Source organism: Salmo salar, chromosome ssa28 (genome assembly GCF_905237065.1).
Source record: "Salmo salar chromosome ssa28, Ssal_v3.1, whole genome shotgun sequence".
Taxonomy (NCBI): Eukaryota; Metazoa; Chordata; class Actinopteri; order Salmoniformes; family Salmonidae; genus Salmo; species Salmo salar.
Genome location: NC_059469.1, coordinates 18,154,672 through 18,172,018, shown reverse-complemented (window position 1 = coordinate 18,172,018; position 17,347 = coordinate 18,154,672). Strand labels below are relative to the sequence as shown.

The following is a 17,347-nucleotide window of genomic DNA, read 5'->3' as shown; positions in this document are numbered from 1 at the left end:
TTGTGACCAAACACATAAGATTAATTAATGAATCAATCAATCAATGTACATCCACAAACATACATTGCATTCGGAAAGTATTCAGACCCTTTGACTTTTTCCACATTTTGTTACGTTACAGCCTTATTCTAAAATTGATGAAATGTCAGGTCCCGAATGCACTGTAGATATTGAAACAAACAATTCCAAAAAACAACCTGTAATAGAGCATGCTTGGAAATATGATAATGATGGGCATATTTTTGGTTCAAAGTGTATGTGTATTAGTTTCAGGCCCCTGTATTAGGGTAGAACTAGCCCCTTAATAAAATAAGGCCTTATGAAATATGTATGCTAGGCAGCGTTTATACTGGTAGCTCAATTCGTTTTTCCACTTATTGGTCTTTTGTCCAATCACATTAGATCTTTTCACATCAGCTATTTTTCAGTGCTGATATGATTGGTCAAAAACCAATTTGTGAAAAAAATATCAGAATTGGGCTGCCTGTCTAAAACAGGCCATATTTTGTTAAATAATATATTTAAATAATATATTTATTTAATGATAACATTTTCGCTTAGGATCTCACTTGGTGAAGTACATTGGACTGAAAATTGATAAAGCAACATTGATGTCTCTGTCACTAACAAACCACAGTCATGGGTGGTAACTGTACAATTTACTCGAAAGGCAAGGCACTCTGGGATATTTTTGAATAATGCTTTACACTAAGCAGTGTGTTAATGTAACACTGTTCCAGCATCTATATGGGTCCACAGAGTGTTGATTTAACACATAAAACATTACACCTGTCGGCGCAACGTCAAGTGTTAAAGTGTTACTATGCCTCTGTGTGTGTTACTTCCATCAGGTCAAACCGAGCAGCTCAGCATGAGCTGGAGAGAGACCTCAGTGACAAGGTGACAGCCCAGAGAATAGATAATAGGTGTCACCATCTCAGGAATGCGTCAGACGGGATCAACTACTACAGAGGGATCGAGAGACTGGACCCATCGTAAGTCATACCTACCCACTACTTTAGATGTGGATGCTATACAGCTTTGTGATTGAAATGGGAGATACTGTATATGCTGTGAAAGGGACTGCCCCCTCAGCCATGAACTTTGTAAAAAAAAATCATGATCTTCAAGCGCGAAAACTTTCAAAAATGAAAACAATAAAAAATCTGGTAGAAGTAAATGAATCCACAAACACAAATACAATTGTAGATACAGTCGAAGTCGGAGGTTTACACTTAGGTTGGAGTCATTAAAACTCATTTTAGAACAACTCCATAAATTTCTTGTTAACAAATTATGGAATGGCAAGTTGGTTAGGACATCTACTTTGTTCATGACACAAGTCATTTTTACGACAATCGTTTACAGACAGATTATTTAACTTATAATTCACTGTGTCACAATTCCAGTGGGTCAGAAGTTTACATACACTAAGTTGACTGTGCCTTTAAACAGCTTGGAAAATTCCAGAAAATTATGTCATGGCTTTAGAAGCTTCTGATAGGCTAATTGACATAATTTGAGTCAATTGGAGGTGTACCTGTGGATGTATTTCAAGGCCTACCTTCAAACTCAGTGCCTCTTTGCTTGACATCATGGGAAAATCTAAAGAAATCAGCCAAGACCTCCACAAGTCTGGTTCATCCTTGAAGTCGGAAGTTTACATACACCGTAGCCAAATACATTTAAACTAAGTTTTTCACAATTCCTGACATTTAATCCTAGTAAAAATTCCCTGTCTTAGGTCTGTTAGGATCACCACTTTATTTTAAAAATGTGAAATGTCAAAATACTTGTAGAGAGAAGGATTTATTTCAGCTTGTATTTCTTTCATCACATTCCCAGTGGGGCAGAAGTTTACATACACTCAATTAGTATTTGGTGGCATGTTTTTACCACCCCCGTGTTTCACGGTTGGGATGGTGTTCTTCGACTTGCAAGCCTCCCCCTTTTTCCTCCGAACACAACAATGGTCATTATGGCCAAGCAGTTCTATTTTTGTTTCATCAGACCAGAGGACATTTCTCCAAAAAGTACTATCCTTGTCCCCATGTGCAGTTGCAAACCATAGTCTGGCTTTGTTATGGCGGTTTTGGAGGAGTGGCTTCTTCCTTGCTGAGCGGCCTTTCAGGTTATGTCGATATAGGACTCGTTTCACGGAGGATATAAATACTTTTGAACCTGTTTTCTCCAGCATCTTCACAAGGTCCTTTGCTGTTGTTCTGGGGTTGATTTGCACTTTTCGCACCAAAGTACGTTGATCTCCAGGAGACAGAACGCATCTCCTTCCTGAGTGGTATGACGGCTGCGTGGTCCAATGGTGTTTATACTTGCGTACTATTGTTTGTACAGATGAACTTGGTAACTTCAGGCATTTGGAAATTGCTCCCAAGGATGAACCAGTTTTATTTATTTTTTCTGAGGTCTTGGCTGATTTCTTTTGATTTTCCCATGATGTCAAGCAAAGAGGCACTGGGTTTGAAGGTAGGCCTTGAAATACATCCACTGGTACACCTCCAATTGACTCAAATTATGTCAATTAGCCTATCAGAAGCTTCTAAAGCCATTACATATTTTTCTGGAAATTCCCAAACTGTTTAAAGGCACAGTCAACTTAATGTATGTAAACTGGAATTGTGTTACAGTGAATTATAAGTGAAATAATCTGTCTGTAAACAATTGTTGGAAAAATTACTTGTGTTTGTTAACAAGAAATTTGTGGAGTGGTTGAAAAACAAGTTTTAATTACTCCAACCTAAGTGTATGTAAACTTCTGACTTCAACTGTATAATCTGTAGATTTATTGTATAGCAGATGTAACAGATATACCAGCCACCCCTATCTTTATCAAAGCTGTGAGGACGTGATGTGACAAATAAACAGACGCCCTTGCTGTAACTTTAACGAAACTGTGGGAAAGCTCGGCAGGCGGAGGCAAAAGACACGGTTTACCGGTGTCCTAGCTAGCTAACTACTGGTGTCGTCCCCACCTGTGTACTGGAATCTAGTGATGGAGAAACAAAGCTTCCTGAAGTATTGTGGTTTTCCAGCCAATCGTGTCAAAAATAGGTTCATTACGAGGCTTTGATCAACACAGTGTACAATAGTGGCACCTGCTGGTCAAAATAATTTAGAGCAGCCAAATTATTATAGATGACATCCCACACTCCGTAGCGCATGCGGAGCATAGCCTTTTTGTCTTCTACCAAACCAATACCAAACCAATCAGGTGGTTGTTCGATGAAACTAAGCTTTGGACATCACTGATCATGTGTGTCTGATAAAGTAATACAGGCATCGGCACACTGCTTCAAAGTACACTGCTTAGTAATTTCAACACATGCCTCAGAGCTTCTGTATCAAACATAACATCACTACCGGAGGCCCAACTAACTAGCAAGTACCCAGTGGCCTTCGCCCCCGCCTGCCGAGCACCTGCCCTTGCCGTAACATTAACAGACCTGCCTTGAAAGCAGTGCTTGGTAGACGGGGCCGAAGGATACTGTCTACTGGTGTCGTAGAGTGCTAGCTACCTACATCTGCCCTGCCTCCCGCCTGTGTAACGTCCTAGCTTAAAAATGGACCGGTAGAAGTATAAAGAGGGGTTCCTACAGATGCAGGAATGCCCACATGCAGGAACGCCCCGAGTTGCGGGCGGCAATCACACCCTTCTCTGCACATGTGCAGAAACTGTGTGTGACTATGGGAGAGCGAAGTCTTGCATCTCGCTCATCTCAAAATCTGCGGTGCTGCTCATGGCAACCTCATTTTGCTACCTTTAGTCTACCTTTAAATGACTGCATTTCCACAAATTGGATGATATTATCTTTAATCCCATTCAAACTAGTACGGGACTGGATATGGAAGTAAAGCAGAAGGGGACATCACATTCAGATTGTATTGACACAGGTGCTTCACATTTTCTCTGAATATAAAGCACCAATCCCAAATTCAACTCTAGCTACATCCACCCCAGTGTATCTCCTGCATGCCTTCCAAAGGCATCCCAATCCATTGACCATTGTGTCCATTGTCATTTCTCACCCACTTGACCAGGCTCTCCCTGCCCGACTCGTGGTCTAAGTTCACGGATGACAACATCCTTCACTCCCAGAGCGAGCGGGCGGCTTCCCACAAGCTGCGTGATGTTATTGAGATCCTGCTGAATGCTACGTCCAACGAGATGTGGAAACATTTCAACACGGTCAACGTGGCCTTCACCAACCGCATGTCAGAGACCGCCGACGCCAAGAACAGCCTGCAGACACACCTGGCTAAGGTGACTGACCATTACCTGACCAATGACCATGAAGCTCGTCTTTCATGTTTAATTCCTTTTTTGTTTAGTTCCATTCAACTCAGTGAAATGCAGTTTGGTTGTATCTTGTTAAACATCATTGTACTTCAACATCAGGTCCAGGGGACAGTAAGGAAGGCGTTGTAAACTGCCTGCATACCATAGTTGATGATTGCTGAAATTTTACTGCTGTCTTTAATTGCTTTTCCTGCTGAAAAAGCAGCATAGACCAGCATAAATTTCAAGCTGGTCCATGCTAGTTCTTGCTGGACTATGCTGGTCAGCGCTGGTCAGATGCATGGCAGGGTTGTAGTACTCGAGACCCATCAAATTATTGTATTTTTTTGGGAGTGTGATTTTGAGAGTGAAAATTGGAAAAGTCTAGGAAAACTCATTTAAAAAAAATAGGATTTTGTATTCAGACAGGGTGCCTTTCCATCACTGGGCGGGCTATTTGAGAACTTTAAGCAAAATTAGAGTATACCCACTTCTCAAGGCACCACTCACGACACCACTGCATAGGGCCAATGGAAAGCAGTCACACACAGCATGATGTTAAAGGATAAGCGATCCATAAACTCGGCCATAATAGGCCAGTAGGTTCCAATCATAAGAATACAAAAACACAACCATTAAGCATTTACCAATCGAAATGTACAACTATTACTTCCCATTGCAAAAAAACATTTAAAATTAAGCACACAAAGTAACTGGTGATCTAAAGTTTGAAGTGGAAATGACAGCGTTTTAACAACTTTGCAGATATGAACAAACAGACAATTAGAATATCAGTCAAAAATATCAAATTCCCAGTTTATGCTACAAAACCAACTTTATAAGAGGTTTAAAAAATAGGCTATATTTAACTCAACATTCCATGATGTACACTAAGACATTGTTGGCAGAATAGATGGATGCAGTTCAATGCATGATTAATATAATTCACCAAAATATAATCCCCAAAATATTGCTATCAGGTTGTAAATCATAGCTGGCCTAGTACATTGTTTACTGCCTCCATTTGGGATGCAATGTTTCAGTTTCAATGACTCAATATTCTGGACAAAAACTGACAAATGTAACTAAGGCTGGGAATGTCAATACAATCAAACTAGCAAGGGCAATGATCACAAGTCAGTCATAACGTGGCTAATATGCTAGAGTATTTATGTAGCAAGCTAAAAACACGGAGCCTAACATTAGCTTGATAGCTAGCTGCTAGGAGAAGGTCATGTCATGCCATTCGAGGAGTGGGTGAATGATTGATTTTTTTTACCCTCATATTGTTTTCCGGTGGCTACACACAGCTAGAGATGCAGGTGTCATTTGGTTAGCTTGCAAGAACTTGAAAGACTGCTATACAGATAGCATATTTGCATTGCATATTCACTTTGGCTATCTACTCCGATTACAGAGTACTCTTGTTTGAGTGTGCCAGAGCACAGAACAAATTATGAATTTACAAACATGCAACACCTGCTGAATATGACCGGTGTCAGTAAATGTAGGGGGGAAAGTGAATTTGCAATGCAAATATGCTATCTGTATAACAGTCTTTCAAGTTCTTGCTAGCTAACCAAATAACAAGCCACAAAATAGACCTGAATGGATATCAGCAAATATGTAAACACCACAGGAGTCTGATCAAACAGTCCTATTGATCAAACAACCATGAAAAGTTAGGCTCTCCCTCCCTCAGTTATGCACATCAATAACAACAAGATCAACAACTATTGTTAGTCAAGAACCATACCATGTAAACAACCTAATCAGCTTTGCATCAGAGAGTAAAATGGCAGAGTGAGGTGTTCTCTCATTTGTGTCTGGAAGTAGCTAGCTAACAAGCTTGCCAACTTTAGCCAGTCAGCTTTGGTGCTTGGTTGGGACAAGTATGCATTGGCAGGCAAGCTGTAGAAGGATGAGGAGGCTACAGTTCCCCATCGTTTATCAGTACAATTTTGATAGGCAACTAGCTGAAAAAGTTTGAGAGGGTTTATCTAATGTTCCCTCGTTAGATTTTTGCTCATCTTGCTCTGGCTAGCAATAGTTGTTGATCTTGTTGTTATTGATGTGCATAACTGAGGGAGGGAGAGCCTACCTTTTCATGGTTGTTTGATCAATAGGACTGTTTGATCAGACTCCTGTGGTGTTTACATATTTGCTGATATCCATTCAGGTCTATTTTGTGGCTTTGGCGAATGTGTTCGCCAAAAGAAAGTTGTACGAATTTTTTTTTTTTTTAAGTGTCATATTCTTCCTGGGGGTGTATATGAACAAATTTTAATAAGATTTCATGTTGCTAAAGTGCTGTCGCTTCCACTTTAAACGCAACAATGTTTCACACACACGTTATTTTCAAAGAGATGACTAACAACAGCAACAGCTTCTGATGGCCTTGCCCATTGCTGACTTAGCTAGCTAGATTTATCTCCCCAGAGACCAGCAAGGAAAAATCCTAATTGAATATTTTTTTCTCTTCTGTGTTAACCCTTTCCTTTCCAACAAAACTGAAGGGATTAAATCAGGAAATCATTGAAAATAATAATGTAATTATCATTATTATAATCAATATTTTATAAATCCTTAGCCCTTCTCTGAAGGTGTAGAAGGCTCATTGTGCTCCACTGTGTTTGGGTTAGTAATAATTTGTATAGTGGCTCTATGTTCCCTCAGCGTGCATTTATTCACTGTTCTGAATGTCTAAAGAATCCATATGCTGTTCTGAAATATGAACACAGAAATACTGGACATTTTGAACTCTTGTTATGGTGGGGATTTGACAAAATTACAATCATGGTCTTTAATTGGACTCGGTCTCGATACAGTCTCGGACCTCTTGTCCCCCTCCCAGTCTCGGTTATGACTCGGTCTCGCCCCCAACCGGCCTTGGTCTTGACACAGATTCGATTTGCTCCGATCTTGGCCTTGAATCGGTCTCGCTTTAGGTGGTCTCGAACACAATACTGCACCATGGTCTAGCTTGTCTGACCAGCATGGTCTAGCTGGTTCTGCTGGCCGACCAGCATGGTCTAGCTGATCAAGCTGGCAGACCAGCCTTCGGTGTGTTTTCACTGGTAACTAGCCTTCGTTGTGGTTTTGCTGGTGACCAGCCTTCATTGTGTTTTCACTGATGACCATCATTCACTGTGTTTTGGACACTGGTGACCAGCATAAGCTAAAGTAAAACCAGCATGAAGTCACATTATGCTGGCTTGCAAAGTAATGCTTTTAAAGGTCATGAACAGTAAAAATCATGTTTTTCAAGAAATTGGATGATATTTGAAGGAAACCAGATCAAAGTATGATGACGAAAGTATAAAAAATGACTGTTGCTTCAACATTGATACAGTTTAAACATAAAGTTACTCGTCCCCTCCCCATGTGAAACACTTGGATTCATTATTAAGGGAACAATGAGAAATCGCCTGAACTCTTATTTTAATACAACGATAGTAACATGATATTCTCTTACCTAATTTAAATAAGTACTGTCTCGTAAACAACATCGGAACAGGCGTTTTTGCAGAGGATTGTGGTTTATATAGATTAGATACAGTGCCTTCAGAAAGTATTCATACCCCTTGACTTATTCCACATTTTGTGGTGTTACAGCCTAAATTCAAAATGGAATCAATATAGATTTTTTTACATATCTACACACAATACCCCATTATCACAAAGTGAAAACATGTTTTTAGACATTCTTGCTATTTTATTGAAAATCAAATTCAGAAATATCTAATTTACATACAGTACCATTCAAAAGTTTGGACAAACCTACTCATTCAAGGGTTTTTCTTTATTTTTACTATTTTCTGCATTGTAGAATAATAGTGAAGACATCAAAACTATGAAATAACACATTTGGAATCATGTAGTAACCAAAAAAGTGTTAAATAAATCAAAATTGTCACGAATCCCACCGAAGGTGGCTCCCCTGCCTGCTCGGGCGGCGCTCGGCGGTCGTCGTCACCGACCTACTAGCCGCCGCTGATCCTTTTTTCCTTTTCGTTTGGTTTGTCTTATTGGTTGCACCTGTTCCTCATTTGTCTTTTGATTTTGGTTATTTAAGCCTGGTTAGCCCGCCCAGTGTTGTGCGGGATTATTTAGCGTCAGGTTGTGTTTTGTATTTGGATGTGCTGGCGATCTACTACTGTTCTATTTTCATGCATGCTGTGCACCTGTTGTTTGGGCACTTTGCATTTTTCACGCCCGTTGTGTTGGCGTCGATCGTGATGTGTTTTTATTGAATAAACACACAGTTCCTTACCTCTGCTCTCTGCGCCTGACTCCTACCACCACTCCTAGCAACGACTGACAGAATCCCGCACCAGCTATGGAGTCAGCAGGAGCAGCCTCCCCTCCTCTCCCATCGATGGAGGAACGGGTCCTTCACCATACCACCATCCTCCACCGAATCGGCTCAGCGATGGAGCAGATGATGGAGAGGATGGACCGATGGGAGAGGAGTGGCCTCCCTACCGCATCCCCAGCACCAACTCCTCCTCCACCATCTACCCCTCCACCGACGTCCGGACCCGGAGCCCTACGCCTGGCTCTCCCCAGGGAGTACGATGGAGCGGCGGCGGGGTGCCAGGGGTTCCTGCTACAGTTGGATTTGTACCTGGCTACCGTTCATCCAGCTCCCTCCGGAGAGGAGAGCGTAAGCGTCCTCGTCTCCTGCTTAACGGGACGTGCCCTGGAGTGGGCCAACGCAGTGTGGTACGGCCCAGACTCGGCAAGGGATCACTACCCTGAGTTCACCCGCCGGTTCCGGGCCGTGTTCGACCACCCAGCAGAAGGCCGGGCGGCGGGTGAACGGCTGTTCCACCTGCGTCAGGAGACGAGGAGCGCACAGGACTTTGCTCTGGAGTTCCGGACCTTGGCTGCTGGAGCGGGGTGGAACGACAGGGCCCTGATGGACCACTATCGGTGTAGCCTCCGGGAGGACGTCCGCCGTGAGCTAGCCTGTCGGGACACTACCCTGTCGCTAGACGAACTAATCGACATGTCCATTCGTCTTGACAATCTGCTGGCTGCGCGGGCGTCCAGACGGGGCCCTGTTGGTTCCACCTCCAGGTCCTCCAGCTCCCATTCCTATGGAGCTAGGGGGGGCCGCGTCCAGGGGAACCGGAGGAGGAGGCTCCCCTTGTATCCAGTGTGGTCGGAGAGGACACACTACCGACAGGTGCTGGGGGAGCTCCTCTGGGAATCGGGATGGCAGGCGGAGCACTCCTCGTCCATCTCAGGTGAGTAAGCACCAACCTCACCCAGAGCTCCCTGTTGGTCACATGTTCGTTTTAGTAACTTTCCCCTTGTTTTCTCCCTCTTTCCAGCATAAGGCGCTAGTCGATTCAGGCGCAGCTGGAAACTTTATGGATCGTGGGCTCGCATTAAGGCTAGGGATTCCCCTGGTGTCATTGGACCAACCTTTCCCCGTGCACTCCTTAGATAGCAGACCATTAGGATCAGGACTGGTCAGGGAGGCCACGGTGCCACTGGACATGGTAACGCAGGGGGATCATGGGGAACGGATTAGTCTCTTCCTCATTGATTCTCCTGCGTTTCCGGTGGTGCTGGGGATTCCCTGGCTGGCCAATCACAATCCCAATATTTCGTGGAGACAGGGGGCTCTCAGAGGGTGGTCAGAGGAGTGCTCAGGCAGGTGTAAGGGAGTTTCCATCGGTGCGACGACGGTGGAGAGTCCAGACCAGGTTTCCACTGTGCGCATTCCCTCAGAATATGCCGATTTGGCTATCGCCTTCTGTAAAAAGAGGGCGACCCGATTACCACCTCATCGACGAGGGGATTGCGTGATAAATCTCCAGGTAAACGCTGCACTTCCCAGGAGTCACGTGTACCCATTGTCACAGGAGGAGACGTTGGCTATGGAAACATATGTCACGGAATCTCTGAGACAGGGGTATATTCGGCCCTCCATGTCACCCGTCTCCTCGAGTTTCTTTTTGTGAAGAAAAAGGATGGAGGGTTGCGTCCGTGCATTGATTATCGAGGTCTAAATTCCATCACAGTAGGGTTCAGTTACCCACTACCTCTCATCGCTACGGCGGTGGAATCATTTCACGGCGCGCGTTTTTCACGAAACTGGACCTCAGGAGCGCGTACAATCTGGTGCGTATCCGGGGAGGAGACGAGTGGAAAACAGCATTTAGTACCACATCGGGCCACTATGAGTACCTCGTCATGCCGTACGGGTTAAAGAATGCTCCAGCCGTCTTTCAATCCTTTGTTGACGAGATTCTCAGGGACCTGCACGGACAGGGGGTGGTGGTGTATATTGACGACATCTTGATTTATTCCGCCACCCGCGCCGCGCATGTCTCCCTGGTGCGCAAGGTGCTTGAGCGACTGCTGGAGAATGACCTGTACGTCAAGGCTGAGAAATGTGAGTTTTTCAAACGAGCCGTTTCCTTCCTGGGGTATCGCATTTCCACCTCGGGGGTGGTGATGGAGGATGACCGCGTTAAAGCCGTGCGTAATTGGCCGACTCCGACCACGGTAAAGGAGGTGCAGCGGTTTTTAGGGTTTGCCAATTACTACCGGAGGTTTATCCGGGGCTTTGGTCAAGTTGCTGCTCCCATTACCTCACTGCTGAAGGGGGGTCCGGCGCGCTTGCGCTGGTCAGCAGAGGCGAACAGAGCGTTCAGTCGCCGGAAGGAGCTGTTTACCGTCGCTCCAGTGCTGGCTCATCCGGATCCCTCTTTGGCATTCATAGTGGAGGTGGACGCGTCCGAGACTGGGGTGGGGGCCGTGCTATCACAGCGCTCGGGCACGCCACCCAAACTCCGCCCGTGCGCTTTCTTCTCTAGGAAGCTAGGGCCGGCGGAGCAGAACTATGATGTGGGGGACAGGGAGTTGTTAGCTGTGGTCAAGGCTCTGAAGGTGTGGAGACATTGGCTTGAGGGGCAAAGCACCCTTTCCTCATCTGGACTGACCACCGTAACCTCGAGTACATCCGGGCAGCTAGGAGACTGAATCCGCGTCAGGCCAGGTGGGCCATGTTCTTTACCCGTTTCCGGTTCACCATCTCTTATCGGCCAGGTTCACTGAACACGAAGGCCGACGCACTGTCCCGCCTATATGACACCGAGGAGAGGGCCATCGATCCGGCTCCCATTCTTCCGACTTCGTGTTTGGTAGCTCCGGTGGTATGGGAGTTGGACGCGGAGATCGAGCGGGCGTTAAGGTCGGAACCTGCACCATCGCAGTGTCCGACAGGTGTTCAGTACGTACCGCTTGGTCTCCGTGATCGATTGATTCGATGGGCCCATAATCTCGCCTCTTCGGGTCACCCTGGGATCGAGAGGACAGTGCGGAACCTGAGGGGGAAGTACTGGTGGCCCACCTTGGGTAAGGACGTGCGGTTTTATGTTTCCTCCTGCTCGGTGTGTGCTCAGAGCAAGGCTCCTCGACACCTGCCTAGAGGGAAATTACACCCCCTTCCCGTTCCACAGCGGCCGTGGTCACACTTATCAGTGGACTTCCTCACTGACCTTCCCGTATCACAGGGGAACACCACTATCCTGGTCGTTGTGGATCGGTTCTCGAAGTCCTGTCGTCTCATCCCGTTGCCCGGTCTCCCTACGGCTCTACAGACTACGGAGGCCCTGTTTACCCATGTCTTCCGGCACTATGGGGTGCCCGAGGACATCGTTTCTGATCGGGGTCCCCAGTTCACATCCAGAGTTTGGAGGGCGTTCATGGAACGTTTGGGGGTCTCGGTCAGCCTGACCTCGGGTTTCCACCCCGAGAGTAATGGGCAGGTGGAGAGGGTGAACCAAGAAGTGGGTAGGTTTCTAAGGACGTATTGCCAGGACCCGGCCCAGAGAATGGGCGAGATACGTGCCATGGGCAGAAATAGCCCAGAATTCTCTACGGCACTCATCAACCAACATGTCACCGTTCCAGTGCGTGTTGGGCTACCAGCCGGTCCTGGCTCCATGGCACCAGAGCCAGACCGAGGCTCCTGCGGTGGAGGATTGGGTGCAGCGCTCGAAGGACACCTGGAGAGCCGTCAAAGACGCACTTACAAAGGCGAGTGGACGGCAGAAGAAGAGCGCTGACCAGCACCGCAGTGAGACCCCTGTGTTTGCACCAGGGGATCGAGTCTGGCTCTCGGCTAGAAACCTGCCCCTCCGCTTGCCCTGCCGGAAGCTGGGCCCGCAGTGTGTAGGGCCGTTTAAAGTCCTGAGGAGGATAAACGAGGTGTGTTACCGGTCACAACTTCCATCTTACTACCGTATTAACCCCTCGTTTCATGTGTCTCTCCTCAGGCCGGTGGTGGCTGGTCCCATGCAGGAAGGTGAGGTGCCGGAGGTTCCTCCCCCCGCTGGACATTGGGGGTCCCCGGCGTATAAAATACGCGCCATTCTGGACTCCAGACTTCGGGGGCGGGGCCTACAGTACCTCGTCGACTGGGAGTGGTACGGCGCGGAGGAGAGGTGCTGGGTACCCAGGAGGGACATTTTGGACCCTCCACTACTGAGGGAGTTCCACCGCCTTCATGGGGATCGCCCTGCGCCTCGTCCTCCGGGTCGCCCTCGAGGTCGGTGGCGGCGCGCTGCGGGAGCCACGCGTCAGGAGGGGGGTACTTTCATGAATCCCACCGAAGGTAGCTCCCCTGCCTGCTCGGGCGGCGCTCGGCGGTCGTCGTCACCGACCTACTAGCCGCCGCTGATCCTTTTTTCCTTTTCGTTTGGTTTGTCTTATTGGTTGCACCTGTTCCTCATTTGTCTTTTGATTTTGGTTATTTAAGCCTGGTTAGCCCGCCCAGTGTTGTGCGGGATTATTTAGCGTCAGGTTGTGTTTTGTATTTGGATGTGCTGGCGATCTACTACTGTTCTATTTTCATGCATGCTGTGAACCTGTTGTTTGGGCACTTTGCATTTTTCACGCCCGTTGTGTTGGCGTCGATCGTGTTGTGTTTTTATTGAATAAACACACAGTTCCTTACCTCTGCTCTCTGCGCCTGACTCCTACCACCACTCCTAGCAACGACTGACAAAAATATATTTGAGATTCTTCAAAGTAGCCACCCTTTGCCTTGATGACAGCTTTGCACACTCTTGGCAATCTCATAACCAGCTTCAACTGGAATGCTTTTACAACAGTCTTGAAGGAGTTCCCACATATGCTGAGAACTTGTTGGATGCTTTTCCTTCACTCTGCGGTCCAACTCATCCCAAACCAGTTCAAATGGGTTGAGGTTGGGTGATTGTGGAGGCCAGGTCATCTGATGCACCACTCCATCACTCTCCTTCTTGGTCAAATAGCCCTTACACAGCATGGAGGTGTGTTGGGTCATTATCCTGTTGAAAAACAAATTATATTGTTGCAGAATGCTGTGGTAGCCATGCTGGTTAAGTGTTCCTTGAATTCTAAATAAATCACTTACAGTGTCACCAGCAAAGCACCCCCACACCATCACAACTCCTCCTCCATGCTTCACGGTGGGAACCACACATACGGAGAGCATCCGTTCACCTACTCTGCGTCACACAAAGACACAGTGGTTGGAACCAAAAATCTCAAATTTGGACTCATCAAATCAGACCAAAGGACAGATTTCCACCGGTCTAATGTCCATTGCTCGTGTTTCTTGGACCAAGCAAGTCTCTTCTTATTATTGGTGTCCTTTAGTAGTGGTTTCTTTGCAGCATTTCGAACATGAAGGCCTGATTTACTCAGTCTCCTCAGAACAGTTGATATTGAAATTTGTCTGTTACTTGAACTCCATGAAGAATTTATTTGGTCTGCAATTTCTGAGGCTGGAATCTCTAATGAACTTATTCTCTGCAGCAGAGGTAACTCTGGGTCTTCCTATCCTGTGGCGGTCCTCATGAGAGCCAGTTTCATCATAGCGCTTGATGGTTTTTGCGACTGCACTTGAAGAAACTTTAAAAGTTCTTGAAATTTTCCGGATTGACTGACCTTCATGTCTTAAAGTAATGATGGACTGTCGTTTCTCTGTGCTTATTTGAGCTGTTCTTGACATAATATGGACTTGGTGTTTTATCAAATAGGGCTATCTTCTGTATACCACCCCTACCTTGTCACAACACAACTGATTGCTCAAATATATTAAAAAGGAACGACATTTCTCAAATTAACTTTTAACAAGGCACACCTGTTAATTGAAAAGCATTCCAGGTGACTACCTACTGAAGCTGGGTTAGAGAATGCCAAGAGTGTGCAAAACTCTCATCAAGGCAAAGTGTGGCTACTTTCAAGGATCTCAAATATAAAATATAAATATTTTAATTTGTTTTACACTTTTTTGGTTACTACATGATTCCATATGTGTTATTTCATAGTTTTATGGCTTTTCAACCTCTGCCATATTGTGGATTCCTAGCTTTCTATCTAATCGAACTCAGTTTTTTTATGGAAGCTTCTCTCATGTCAAACATGTAGGGTATGGTGTACCACTGGGCAGCTCTCTAGGTCCTCTACTATTCTATTTTTACCAATGACCTGCCACTTGCATTAAACAAAGCGTGTGTGTCCTTGTATGCTGATGATTCAACCATATACATGTCAGCAACCACAGCTAATGAAGTCATTAAATCCCTTTACAAGCGGTTACAGTCAGTTTTGGAATGGGTGGCCAGTAATAAACTCTAAAACTAAGACCATTATATTTGGTGCAAATCATTCCCTAAGCTCTAGACCTCAGCTGATCTTGATAATGTTGAACAAGTTATGGAGACTAAATTATTTGGTTTTACCTTGGATTGTAAACTGTCATGGTAAAAACATATACTGTAGATTCAATGGTTGTAAAGATGGGGAAGAGGTCTGTCCATAATAAAGAGATGCTCTGGTTTTTTGAGTCATACTGTCCTCTAGTTTTGTCTTATCTTGACTATTGTCCAGTCATGTAGTCAAGTGCTGCAAAGAAAGACCTAGTAAAGCTGCAGCTGGCCCAGAACAGAGCAACACGTCTTACATTGTAATCAAAGGGCTAATATAAATACTATGCATGCCAGTCTCTCTTGGCTAAGAGTTGAGGAGAGACTGACTGCATCACTTCTTTTTATAAGACATGTGAATGTGTTTCAAATTCCAAATTGTTTGCATAGCCAACTTACACACAGCTCTGACACACACATATACCCCACCAGACAGTCCCCAAATCCAGAACAAATTCAAGAAAGCGTACAGTATTATATAGAGCCATTATCGCGTAAAACTCCCATACATCTCATATTGCTCAAATGAACAGCAAACCTGGTTTAAAAAATATATATAAAGCAACACCTCACGGCACAATGCCTCTCCCCTAATTTACCTATATATTTTGTGTGTATGTGAGACTTTTTAAAATGTATGTAGTTCTGTCCTTGAGCTGTTCTTGTCTCTTAATATTTCATGTTTTGTGTGGACCCCAGAAAAAGTAGCTGCTGCTTTCGCAACAGCTAATGGGGATCCTAATAAAATACAAAAAACCTGATGTAAAACTGTGCAAATGTGAAGGTGCATTATAACTCTGCCAGAATTGTCACCTTTTATGGTGACAATAACACCCTTATTTGCTGTCTACCTTGTAAGTATTGGAATTAGGCCAAGACAGTATATCTAAGGGAAATACAAATGGTAAACTTGATCAAATGTCTTTAGCGGTGTTAACAGAATGTTTTTTTCAATGACATTTGCTGTATCTGACCGTTTCTGAAACACAAAAACAATAACAAATTGCTATGGACCTGTAAACAGATCATTTGAATTCAATAATGTTTTGCAATTACTTTCTCCCGAACATAAATATGCTTGCACTGCCCATGAATTGATGTCACTTGTTAAATCCACTTCAATCAGCGTAGATCAGGTATTCCCCTCAGGGGTACACGCAATGCCGTTGGAGTACGCCAAATAAAAAGGTGATTCACATTTAAAAAAATAAAACGTATTTTGTATCACATTTTCAAACAGTCCATTTATATTTTCCAAAGGGGCTATACATTTGGGGGAGTTTTTTTCTCACTTAAGTAGCCTCGTTTCACTGCCAAAAATACAATTAAACCATCTAGTGTTCAGTGAAATAACAACACAATGTCAAATACAGGTAGCCTAGTCAAATAATTAACATCCAATCACATTAACCATTACCATCTCGCGGGAATTCCACTAATGGTCAGTATGTAGCCAAACATAGCTGCTGCTCATTCCATTTGCGCGAAAATTGATAAATGGTTAAAATAAAGTAAGGCCCACGTCCATAGAGACACATACCAGCAGTACTACACCTGCACCTGGACGTTGGACCATCGAAGAGGCGCAAATATGATGAGAACTACATTGATTTGGGGTTCACTTATATTGGGAGTAGTGCCTTTCCTCAGCCACAGTGAGTTATATTTGCAAAAGTACTATCTCACAACTCGATGAAACCTTCACTCTTGCAGAGACATTTAGAAACAAAACATGCCAATTTGAAAAATAAGAGAATTCAGACGACTTTTGAGTAGTAAGTCATGTATAAAAGCAACAGATACCATTAATAAGAAGGAGCTAGAAGCGTCTTATATGGTGAGCTACTGAGTGACTAGGACAGGCAATCCCCATACTATTGAGGAGGACTTAATTCTTCAATTATTTTTAAAGTACTGGACAGCTTTGTGACATCAAATGGATTTGATGGGAATGCCATCAATGGGAATGCCAAGGGAATGCCTTGATGGGAATGCCAAGGGAATGCCTGACAGCTTGAAAGACGTTTTGGACACTACAGTGAAAATGGTTAACTTTGTTAATAAAGCAAGGCCCCTGAACTCTCGTGTATATTCTGCACTATGCAATGATATGGGCAGCGACCATGTAATGCCTTTACAACATACAGAAGTGCATTGGTTGTCAAGGGGCAAAGTATTGACATGTTTTTTTTAATAGAGAGACAAGCTTAAAGTTTTCTTTTACTGACCATAATTTTCACTTGTCTGACCGCTTGCATGATGACGAGTTTCTCACACGACTGGCCTATCTGGGGGATGTTTTTTCTCGCCTGAATGATCTGAATCTAGGATTACAGGG

General features: G+C 44.7%; 1 protein-coding gene across 1 annotated transcript in view; it reads left to right on the top strand.

The window, feature by feature from the left end:
• tekt3 (tektin 3) overlaps positions 1-17,347 on the top strand; it is a 31,593-nt gene that overhangs the window by 11,225 nt on the left and 3,021 nt on the right. Inside the window, exons 5-6 of the mRNA XM_014179834.2 lie at positions 852-995; positions 4,057-4,279. Of these exons, the coding sequence (XP_014035309.1) occupies positions 852-995; positions 4,057-4,279 (367 nt within the window). The remainder of the gene's footprint in view (positions 1-851; positions 996-4,056; positions 4,280-17,347) is intronic.